This window comes from Coenobita brevimanus, chromosome 73 (assembly GCF_032717465.1).
Source record: "Coenobita brevimanus isolate Jiangsu-jjx chromosome 73, ASM3271746v2, whole genome shotgun sequence".
NCBI classification, from domain to species: domain Eukaryota; kingdom Metazoa; phylum Arthropoda; class Malacostraca; order Decapoda; family Coenobitidae; genus Coenobita; species Coenobita brevimanus.
The window spans coordinates 9594864-9607329 of record NC_137026.1 but is presented as its reverse complement, the minus strand read 5'-3'; the positions used below and the strand labels follow the sequence as shown (position 1 = coordinate 9607329).

The following is a 12466-nucleotide window of genomic DNA, read 5'->3' as shown; positions in this document are numbered from 1 at the left end:
GATATTAAAGGTGACGTTATTATCACAGCGCGGTGATAATACAGGTGACGTTATTATCACAGCGCGGTGATAGTGCTGGTAACGTTATTATCACGGTGTACGGACATTGGCTAAGTGTTCTGAGAGTAGTGAAGGGGGATTTGGAGGGAGGGATATCAGGAGCTTTGTTTATCACTGGTAGTAGTTAGAGGCCAGTGAAGGGGGAGTAGGGAGGGAGGTGGTGAGAGGGTAAGGAGGGGAAGTATTGAGGGAGGGATTTCAGGAGCTTTGTTTATCACTCAGACAAGTAGTTACAACATTAGGGTAGTGAAGGGGGATTAGGAAGGGAGGTGCGGGGACGTGTTTTGTAAACAGTCGCCTCCACTCCCGCCACCGCAGTATAGTCTGGCGTTCGACTCGATAGTATCAGTGACCTGCTGACCTCAGCCAAGGCAACATGGAGGAAGACAATATCGCAGAAGATCCAGATTATCCAAACGACATGGAGTTACACACGTCAGGAGAACCACAGGAATATCCAGCTAGTTCATCTGCTGACTACGGGCAAGACGACATACAGGCAGACACATGTACCGGTACAGACACAACATCTGTCTTCAGGGATATTTTCTCCACTGACACGTTTAACTCTTTTGTAGAATTTGACTACTTTTTCAAGAAATATCAGAATCACACAGGGTCCGTGTTTCGAGTGAAGTCTTCTAGCTCCGTTATCAGTGAAAATAAGCGTCGTCAGCAGCAAATCCCTGTCGAACTGAAGTACGGCTCTGTTTCATTCGTGTGTGTACACTACGGCAGTCCGAAACGGAAAGGACTGGGTATAAGACAAAAACAGCGATATCTTCCATGTGGCTGTAATGTGTTGGTGGCACTAACAGCAAGAAAAAATAAGCTGGTTATCACAAAGACGTATCTGCAGCATAATCATGAGGTCAGTGTAGCTTTACAGCCCTTCTATAGCCAGAAACGCAGACTGACAAGTTCGGAGATGGGAGACGCAGAGGATGTAGTGAAACTTAACCCAGACAACAAGCAATTAAAATCCTTCCTCCAGGGTAAATACCATAAAGCAGTAACCATGCAAGATGTACGAAATTTGAAGCGGAAAGTGCAAAGTGAGGATGGAATGTCAGACATCGGTAAGTTGACAGAAAAAGTGGATGAAATTGTGGATGCAGGAAAAGGAAAGGTAGATATATCAGTGGATGAAAGTAGGGCCATCCAAATGATTGCATTTGCTACTAATGAGATGATAAGCATGTACTGTAAATATCCAGAAATAATTTTCATGGATGGAACTTACAAAATTAACAGATATAATTATCCGCTCTATATGATTCTTGTCCAAGACAACCTAGGTCGTGGCAGGGCTGTCTTTTACGCATTTGTAAGGAGTGAAACAGCAGACATAATGCGGGAGGTAATGTCATCATTTTGTAGGATGATGGAGAATGTAAACCAGACCAAGACAGTTATGACTGACAAGGACCAGAACGAAATTCAAGCAGTCCGTGCCTTACTTCCGAAAGCAGACTTGTTACTTTGCAAATTTCATGTCCTGAAATATTTCAAGAAAAAGGTGTCTGAACTTGTGCTTCCTGTCACTAAAAAGAACGAAATTTTTGGTACTCTGAAACAACTTGTCTATGCCCATAATGAAAATTCCTTTCGGTCTACCTTGTCTGTGTTACAACAGCAAGATTCCAGTATGTTTCAATATATATGTACAAACTGGATAAACTGTAAAGATATGTGGGCCACATACCTACGGTCTGCTAAGTTAACATTTGGAAATGACACTAACAACCACATTGGAGCAGAAAACGGTAAACTAAAGCACTTCCTAACATCGACTACATCGATGTCTGAGTGCATACGTAAAATTATGCTTCATAATTCCATCTTAAATGATGAGCGAGCCTACAAGCAGTTGTTGCAGACATGTACATCCGTTGAATATGGAGTTCATGATGTTCTATTGAACAAATTATACAGACAGTTCACGGAACATGCAGTTAAACTCATGATGAAACACCATAAGTTATCCAAGCCCTCAGATTCTTTATCGATCACATTAGATTCGCCTGGCCTCTTTGTTGTGAAAATAGGGTCTACTGACCAAAAAGTAATGAGAAAGGGTGAATCTGGTGCTGAACTCAGCTGCTCATGCACTTTTTATAGTCAATATTTCTTGCCATGTAATCACATTATTGCCGTTGTAAGACAAGAGAATATTGATGTTTCAACTATCAGCATGCAGTCTCGATGGCGGAAGGGGAATACACTGACTCCTGCAGTGGCTTTAGAACCCAAGACCTCCATCATGCACATTACACGACCCCAGTGTCCAATGACCCCTGCCCAAAAATTCCGAGAGAGTCAAGAGACAATGCAGCGCCTCACAGCAGTGCTAACTAATAGTGGAACTGAAGTGTACAAAGCACGACTTGATATGCTGAAACGTATTCTTACATGCTGGGAACAGGGTAATGATTACCAGTATGCTGCTAGTCCACAGATGTCAAGCACATCAGCTTCACCGACGTTACACACACCAGCTTCATCGTTGTCACACACACCAGCTTCATCGTTGTCACACACACCAGCTTCACCGACGTCACACACACCAGCTTCATCGACGTCACACACACCAGCTTCATCGTTGTCACACACACCAGCTTCACCGACGTCACACACACCAGCTTCATCGACGTCACACACACCAGCTTCATCGTTGTCACACACACCAGCTTCATCGTTGTCACACACACCAGCTTCACCGACGTCACACACACCAGCTTCATCGACGTCACACACACCAGCTTCATCGTTGTCACACACACCAGCTTCATCGTTGTCACACACACCAGCTTCACCGACGTCACACACACCAGCTTCATCGACGTCACACACACCAGCTTCATCGTTGTCACACACACCAGCTTCACCGACGTCACACATACCAGCTTCACCAATCACAACAGCAGATTCACAAAGACTACAGTTAATGAATGCTCATCTTCCTACGGTAAAAATGAGGGGTCGTCCTAAAGAGTCAAAGGTATTAGGACGATTTAATCATTCTAAAGTTGCTAAAGCTGGAGTCAAACGGAAAACAAGTAAGCAGTCCACAAAAGGAAGCAAGAAAGCGATAATTAGTAGTGATTCAAATGATGCGTAATGTTCTGTATACCACTGCCACTAAGACTGTTTAAAACTAGTACTGTTTAAATCTTACTGTGGCCTAATATTCAGTATGGAATATGGAATAAATGTATTTTCATAAAATACTTTTTGATTTTAATATGTAATAAATGTATTTTTATTAAATATCTTTTGATTTTAATATGGAATAACTGTATTTTTATTAATACCTTTTAACATCCTATGATGGCAATTGATAAGTAACCATAAATTATTTCAGATTCTCGGTTAAAATACCGAAAAACATATGATCACCGACCGGTGATAATAAAGCCATTGTTCTTTTCACTGTGCGGTGACTATAATGGGATCAGTAATATCACTGTACGGTGATAATACACACAGCCTAATTATTATTTGAAGCAATCACAGTATTTGGAGCTGATCCTTGAAATTAATGTGAAACAAGGGCACCTCAACTATTATCCGTTTTTTAAATTTACTCTAGTGTGTTCATGAAAGAATGAAGCGACATAAACTGGACTCAATCACCGATTCCTGACAATGGGTAATATTTGATGGAATGCAGTGCTACAGAAATGAGATGTTGGGCAGGTCTGGTATGACTAGAATGACCTGGAAAGACATGGATTGACCTGGGAAGACCTGGAATGACCTGGAAAGACCTGGAATGACCTGAGAAGACCTGGAATGTAGTTTATGTCCTTGCACAATATTAACATACTCCACTGGAATTTAGCAAACCGCACAAAATAAATAAATAAATAAATAAATAAATTCTCACCTGTGTCGTTACCTCGTTATGGGATGGGGATATTCAGGAAGGTCGGTAGGAAGGTCAATATAAAGGTAGGTAGGAAGGTAGGAAGGAAGATGGGGAGGTAGGTAGTTAGGTAGTCAGGAAGATAGGAAGGTAGGTAGGGAGGGAAATACAAAGGGAGGTAGGCAGGGACTAGGGAGGTAGGTAGGGACTTTGGCAGGGAGGTTAAATGGAAGGCAGGTAAGGAGACAAGCAGGTAGGGAGGTGGTAGGTAGCCAGGGAGGTGGGTAGGGAGGTAGGCACTGAGGGTACTTTAGGAAGAAAGGTAAATCTTACGTGGGGAGGTAAGTATGCAGGTAGGAAAGTAGGTAGGTAAGCATGTACAGTAAGTAGACAGGCACGAAATGAAGGAGGTAGGTAGAGTAAGTAGACATGTAGGGAAGATCAACAGGAAGAAGTACTGTACACGTCCCAAAGACTTATTACTTTATCCCTCAGGAAGAAGGAACTTGAATTTAGCTCTCTGTTTTCTTGTTTTTGTTTTTCTTGGAGGGAGGAATCTTACTGACTTCTGGCCTTTGGTTCCTTCTTCCTTGCATTAAAAAGAAATGGCCTAACGTGGTGGCAAAGCATGAGATCAGCCAATAACGATGAATCCGCTGCGCACTCCACTTCGTTTTCATGCGTGGCAACTCACAGTTAATCATTACAGTACTAAGGGAATACTCTATCAGTCTATCTATGTATCTCTCTATCTATGTATCTATGTCTATCTATTTGTGCATTTATTTATCTATCATCTATCTATCTGTCTGTCTATCTATCAATAACCACATGCCTTTATCCTGGAAGGGGTGGCCATAAAAAAAATCGCCCCGTTAGCCAGTCGGCGCCATCAGGCTGCCCGTCGGTCAACAACACTCTGATTCACATTTCTCCGTCCCATTCCTCCTTCTCGTCCTCGGTCTTCTTAACCTCCCCCCCTCCTCCAATTCTCCTCCACGTCACCCACAAATGTTCTAGTCAGTCTCATTCTCCTTTCCCTCCAGAGGACCCCGTCTCAAGGTGATTATAGCATCATACAGCACAAGCACATCAACAATACAATGTTCCCTAACCTTCTCATTTATCCGTCTGTCTCTCCATGTAACCCCACACGCTCAGCTCAGGTAACTCATTTCTTCTTCTCTCACACTTGCCTTGTGGCCTAACAGATGCAAAGCTGTCTTGTACTGACGCCTTTGCCCCCACGCTCACCTCCCGTCTTTGTCACCCTTACTGTACAGCTTTGTTTGTGGGAAGTATATGACACAGAATACAATTATGTACTATAGCATTTATGTTTATATGGTTATTTGTTAATATATATATATATATATATATATATATATATATATATATATATATATATATATATATATATATATATATATATATATACTGTATATAGCGGGATTAAGCAACGAAGCTACATCGAGGGGTTCAGATCACTGTTTCATTGGCGGATCCAGGAAAACTTCTAAGATGTCCATATCACTTTCCAGATTAATAAGGGATTGGTATCTTCCTTTCTCTCAGCCAGATTAGTAACGTTTGTCCACCAAGGATGGTTTGCATGTCATGTGTATGAGAGAAATAGACGTAATAACCAGTGAAAGTTGCAGCCTGTGTATGTAAAGCACTGTATGTTAAACATCAACGTGACAAAGCAGAGATGTTGCCTGGGCTGTATGGCAACACCCCTGGATCCGTCCATGTGTTTACTTCTGCTCACGGAAATTCGAGGGTTCGTGAATTTCGAATCCATGACAAAAATAGCTATTGTTTTGGAAATAATATAAATATGTAAATATCTGTAAATATGTTTGGGGTAATTTTGGCCCTGATATGAATTAAGTCTGATTACGAAACTTTTGTTTTCATAATTATGAATACATAAATACTGAACTGATATACAGAAAACGTTTCAGAGCATTTATGAACCAATGAGCTGAGAAGTGACCGAAAACGGATTAGCGCTGATGCCGATATGCAGGCGAGCAGTAAACACTACAGCAAAGTGATATATATAAGAATACGTGCAGCGTGATAATAGACAGATAGATAGATAGATACTGATTGCAAGTTTTAAAATACAATACTTGACAATGCGTGCAAACAAAATCATCAAAGTTATACTACAGAACACATTTAAAGTGATCATGTATAATGTTTTACTTGCTAAGAAATTACATATGGCAAGGTAAAAACAGGACAATTAACACTGAAACAGAAATACTCGTAATACTAAGGGTCTTGCTACAAACTGCAAATACTGGAAGTTATACGCGGCCTCGCTGATTCAAAGGTAATTACCCAAATGTAGTCTGATCCTGATCAGTGAATGACAATTTTTAGGGTTACTTTAGAGTTGCCTTTAGTTAACGGTTATTTATATTTAAGGGTTACTCTAGGGTCACTTTAGGGTTGCTTTAGGGTTACTTTTACGTTAAGATATTGTCCAGTGAATAGCAATATTTATGGCTACTTTAAGATTGGCTTTGAAAACTTACTGAATGATATGTGAGCAAATGACCATCCCATAATTACATGTTAATGAGCGAGATAAATCTTAGTTTAACGAAGGTGATTTATATGTTTCAGCCAGTGATTTATTAAGCTTACACACATGAAAAGGTAATTGCACGAAGCCTCAGTGTGGTGAGGATGTGACACACCTATTCAGTACTTACTTAAACCCAGAATATTTCTGTCCATAGTATATTTTACTTCTTGTGGGAGAATATTGCCAACGAAGAGGGCAGTCGAGACGTAATTTTCCAAATCGTTGCCAAATTCCTCTGTCTGTCTGTCTGTGTGTGTGTGTGTGTGTGTGTCTCTCTCTCTCTCTCTCTCTCTCTCTCTCACGACATATGTTTCGTATCCTACCCTGAGCAGAGACTTGCTAACTCGTTCCCTTAAGGCCATCAGTCCTCCCGTGTCCCATCCACCATCACTTGTCACCACTTCAGCGCCAATACTCACCGTCCTTATTAAACAGGACACTCAATGTAAATGTTTGTCTGTGTCTGAATGTCTGTTCATGTCTGTCTGTTTGTGTTTGACTTTCTGTTTATGTTTGTCTGTTGATCTGTCTATCTTTTTCAATGTCTGTCTCATTGTGTGTGTTTTTCAATGTCTGTCTATCTGTCTGTCTCATTGTGTGTGTTTTTCAATGTCTGTCTATCTGTCTGTCTCATTGTGTGTGTTTTTCAATGTCTATCTGTCTGTCTGTCTCATTGTGTGTGTTTTTCAATGTCTGTCTATCTGTCTGTCTCATTCTGTGTGTTTTTCAATGTCTGTCTATCTCTCTGTCTCATTCTGTGTGTTTTTTAATGTCTGTCTATCTCTCTGTCTCATTCTGTGTGTCTGTGTCAGTCACTGTATGTCCGTCTATATCATTCTCTTTGTTTCAGTTTGTCTTTTTGTCTGCCTGTCTATCTGTCTGCCTGTCATTCTGTCTACCTGTCTGTCTGTCTGTCTATCTATCAGCTTGTCTGTTTGTCTGTCTGTCTATCTGTCTCTGTCTCTCTCTGTCTCTCTCTCTCTCTCTCTCTCTCTCTCTCTCTCTCTCTCTCTCTCTCTCTCTCTCTCTCTCGCATCCCAGCCATTCACTTACACTCTCCTTGTCTGTCTGTCTCTCTCTCATTCCAGTCATTCACTTGCACTCTCCTTGTCTGTCTGTCTGTCTGTCTGTCTCATAAACCACCACTTTTTCCCACGCACCAGTACTGACATATACTCGCCAAATAAATGAATATCAAACCGATGGATAAGATAAATAATAATAAATAAAACTAGAATGCATAACAGGGGCGGGACAACCAGTGCTGGAAGCCTGAAATCATGAACTACCTGGCTTCAAATCTTTCTTTTGATTGGTAATGGATTTTGCGTGTTAAATTTGTACGTGTTGTGGCGTTGGTGGCGATTGTGGTGAAAGTGGTGGTGGTGATGGTGGTGGTGGTATTAGTAGTAGTGGTTGTGTTAGTGGTGATGGTGATTTTAGTGATGGTGGTGGTGATGGTGGTGGAAATGATAATGGTATTGTGGTGACGGTGGTTGTGGTGGTCGTTATCATTGTGGTTATATGGGTGTTTTTGATGATGGTGGTGATGGTGGTAGAGATGGTATGGTAATTGTGATGGTGGTGGTTGTGATGGTGATGATGGTGCCGGTGCTCTTATTGTGCCTGCGGGTATATTACACTTAAGCTGTGTTAGGTTAGGTTAAGTTAGATTAAGTTAGGTAAGGCAAAGTACCCGAGAGACTAGTCAGGCGAGACAGAAATGACCCTCAAAACTTAATGATTTATAATGCCATATAGTGTAAGGCATAATTACTAGGGATAATGAGAGATGAGTGTATTAGGTCATAATTAGAGTTTCAGGTGAAGGTGGGGAAATAATCAGCATCAGAATCACGTCAGGTCAGCATTAGAATCATGTTAGGTCAGCATTAGAATCACGTTAGGTCAGCATTAGAATCACGTTAGATCAGCATTAGAATCACGTCAGGTCAGCATTAGAATCACGCCAGGTCAGCATTAGAATCACGCCAGGTCAGCATTAGAATCACGTAAGGTCAGCAAGAGAATCACGATAAGTCAGCATCAGAATCACGTTAGGTCAGCATCAGAATCACATCAGGTCAGCATCAGAATCACGTCAGGTAAGCATTAGAATCACGTTAGGTCAGCATTAGAATCACATTAGGTCAGCATTAGAATCACATTAGGTCAGCATTAGAATCACATTAGTTCAGCATTAGAATCACATCAGGTCAGCGTTAGAATCGAATTATGTCATGTAATATTTTTTTATCATAGACATTAGAGCTGTCCATTGTGGTGCTGATAGTAGTGGTAGTAGTGGTGGTGGTGGTAGTGGTGGTTGTATTGGTGGGGGGATGGTAGTGGTGGTTGTATTGGTGGGGGGGTGGTAGTGGTGGTTGTATTGGTGGTGGTTGTGGTGGTTGTATTGGTGGTGGTTGTGGTGGTGGTTGTGGTGGTGGTGGTTGTATTGGTGGTGGTGGTGGTGGTAATGGTATATTCGTGCCAAAAACTATCCTGCAGTTATTTGAGTGCCTGCAACACCGGGTACACCAAGCCGGCTGGCCATAAATACTGGTGTGGACATCTCATACCAGTTCAGAACATCCTCAGCTATACCACCCACCACAGGAGAGCTGAAGCCTCGTCCCAGAACACCGATATACCATGTGGTTGTGACTGCAAGAATAAATGTTTTTGGCAATGTGAATTCTTCCTTGCACATTTCCTACCTTTTATGCAAATATTTTTTTCTCTAAGGAAGATTTGGGGATATGTGTATCTTTCTATCTTTTCTTTGTATCTATCTATCTGTCTATCTGTCTGTCTGTTTGTCCTTCTATCTATTCATCTGTTTATGAATGTATGTATATATGTATATATGTTGAGAAGATTAGGAGAAATACACTGAGGTGGTTTGGACATGTGAAGAGAATGGAGAATGAAAGACTGACTAAGAGGGTGTATGTAGGTGAGGTGGAGGGAGGGAGAGGGAGGGGTAGACCGAGGATGAGGTGGAGGGATGGAGTTGAGAGGTATATGAGGGAGGGGGGGTGAGTTGGGGGGAGGGTAGTCAAATGGTGGGTGACAGCGACTTGGAGGCGTTTTGTCTGCGGCCACCCTTTGCGGGATTAGGACGTCGGGCTATAGATAGATAGATAGATGTATATATGTATCTCTATCCATCTGTCTATCTACTTATCTATATACTTACCATTTGCCAACTACTGCTCTCTCTCTCTCTCTCTCTCTCTCTCTCTCTCTCTCTCTCTCTCTCTCTCTCTCTCTCTCTCTCTCTCTCATACCCTTACATCATTCCCCCGTACCAACATATCAACGAACAAACACACCACCCATGAGGACATCATCCAGCCCTTACGCCTTTCTTTATTTTGTTTATTACTCCTTACTGTCCACCTCTGTCACGTAAATCCTTCCAATACAGCCAATTTAGAGTAAAAACAGTATAATCTGATTAATTTCCTCTGACAAAGATCCCTAACTTCTTCCTGCTCAGTTAGTGGCCAGATGAAGTCAGATGGGAGGACATTTGACCTGTAACCAAGGAGAATCATTCCTACCTTATATCTGTAACTACGGTTGTGTTCCTGTCAGTTAAGAAATCTCCTAGCATCTCTTCCATTGCGATTCATTTTTAGACACGGCTAGTTAATATCAATTTGTATGTTACATATGCTTCGGTAGGTGGGGGCGCTCACCATCCACTCACTCGATATCGTGCTGCTTTGGGTGTCTTCACTTTCCTCTCTTCCATCCTTCCTATTCTGTCTTTCCTTCATTCTTTCCTCTTCCTTCTGCCTACGGGTGACTTTACACTCCCTCTTCTGTCTTTCCTTCCTTCATTCTTTCTTCTTCCTTCTGCCTATGGGTGACTCTACACTGAGTGACAAACCAATCGGTTTCCTGTACACCAGGAAACCGTTTACTACGCTGGGTGGTATGAAACCAGTTTATAGCGCCTGGTTGTTTAGTGGGCAATTAAGGTGCTCCAATCGGATTGAGCCTGTGTAGGTTTATATCCAAGGGAAAGTTGGGGTTTATAGCTCACGAAATGCCACTCAGGGATGAGTGAGGCTGGTCACTCTCATCTTAAATGTCAGGACCAACTTGCCTAGCCCGGGTTCCTACGCTCCTTATTGGGCTACATGGGATTGGATGATGGATGGATGGATGGATGTTATGTATGCTGAGTAGGGTGGTATCTGAATGATTTAAATGACACAGAGGAGGACAGTAAGGTAAGCAAAATAAATAGCTTAGGAAGAGGTGTTAGGGAGCTTCCTTAACTGGCGAGAATACTTCTTGATGACATCAAATTTCACGAAACTATAACTAAGACCCGTATTCTCGTCGGTTAAGGAAGCTCCCTAAAACCTCTTCCTAAGTGATTTATTTTGCTTATGACACCTTACTGTCCTCTTCTGTGTCATTTAAATCAGTCTAGTACCACCATACGCCCATAAATAACATATTCATTGATATTAACCAACGGTATCCTGTAATAAATCGCTAAGGAAGAGGTGCTAAAGAGCTTCGATAACCGACGAAAATACCGACCCAAGTATTAAAGTTGTCTGATTTGTCCATTTCTCTCAGATGAAAACCAAACAATAGGATCTAATACTCCCTTCTTCCCCCCTAACATAGTGCCTTAAATTTGACGCTACTCCTCCAAACACCATTAGTCTGTATTATTCCCCTGGTTGTACTCAGTTCTTAAGTATATATAAGAATGTCTATCCTAGAATTTCCTTATCATATTACGTTATTGAATGTGCGCATCTGTGGTTTATATTGCCTCTGTAGCACAGTAGATGGACGCCTTCGTGTGGCGGCACCGACATGGCCAGGGGGCTCAAGTGCCTGGTTGTACAAACGTCCCTCAAGTACTTCCCCATTCCCGGCAAAACTGGGTCAGGGTCAGGCAGCATGCACTGACCTCTGTCCCTCTTCCTTCTCTTGTTTCGCTCAATTTTTTTTTTTTTTTTTTTTAAATAGAGAGGGGACACAAACCCCACCCCAACCTCCCAAGTCAGGAGAGGGCTCACCACTAGCCTATGGACAGGGGAGTGGAATCCCTGACTATGGCTATCCAGGTTTTACCTCAGAGTTTTCCTTCTCCCAGGTGGATTGCCAACCAAGGCTAACCAGCTCCACCCACCCTGCTAGATGGTCGTTGGCATAAATTGGTCATCCGCCCTTTGACAGGTCTTGCTTGTCATCCTGCAGGGTGTCTAGTCACCCTCCTCACTGGCCTAGACCAGTGGGGCTGCCGGTTTATTTGCCGACGATCCGACCATGGAACAGGTAGTACTGGATTACATTGTACCAGTAGCAGAACAGTGTCTGACCTGACAATAGTGATGACAGTGGTGGTGATAATTGTAGTATATTATAGTGATGACAGTGGTGGTGATAATAGTAGTAGTGGTGACAGTGGCAGTGATAATAGTGGGGGAAGATGAGCAATGTAGTGATTATACTGGTAGTGATAATAGTAGTACCAGTAGTGGTAGTGATGATAGTGGGGGATAATGAATGTAATGATGACAGTGATTGTGATAATAGTAGTAGTGGTGACAGTGATAGTGGTAATAATGGGGGAAGATGAGCAATGTAGTGATTACACTGGTAGTGATAATAGTAGTAGTAGTGACAGTGGTAACGATATTAGTGCGATGAGGAACGTAGTGGTGATAAGTGATAATAGTAGTAGTCGTGATAGTGGTAGTGATGAGAGTGGGGGACGATGAATGTAGTGATGATAGTGGTAGCGATAATAGTAGTAATGGTGATAGTGGTAGTGGTGATAGTGAGGGAATGATAAGGAATGTAGTGACGGTAGTGGTAGTGATGATAGTGAGGGGATGATGAGGAATGTAGTGATGATAGTGGTAGTGATAACAGTAGAGGTGATGATAATGGTAGTA

The 12466-nt window shown here is 42.0% G+C and overlaps 1 protein-coding gene across 1 annotated transcript; it reads left to right on the top strand.

Annotated features, from left to right (window-relative positions):
• Positions 1–436: 436 nt before the first annotated feature.
• On the top strand, positions 437–11474 carry LOC145407470 (uncharacterized). The gene is made up of 3 exons (XM_080278400.1): positions 437–1139; positions 1350–1420; positions 11343–11474. Exons 1-3 carry the CDS (start codon positions 437–439, stop codon positions 11472–11474), a joined length of 906 nt encoding a protein of 301 aa, XP_080134526.1.
• The last annotated feature ends 992 nt before the right edge of the window (positions 11475–12466 follow it).

What these genes read in the sequence shown, in the direction of transcription:
- LOC145407470 (XM_080278400.1), top strand. Translation starts at nt 437, where the DNA reads ATGGAGGAAGACAATATCGCAGAAGATCCAGATTATCCAAACGACATG. An exon ending in GGATGGAATGTCAGACATCG is followed by an intron (nt 1,140 to 1,349) that starts GTAAGTTGACAG and finishes TTCTTGTCCAAG; the next exon opens with ACAACCTAGGTCGTGGCAGG. An exon ending in CAGCAGACATAATGCGGGAG is followed by an intron (nt 1,421 to 11,342) that starts GTAATGTCATCA and finishes TTGCCTCTGTAG; the next exon opens with CACAGTAGATGGACGCCTTC.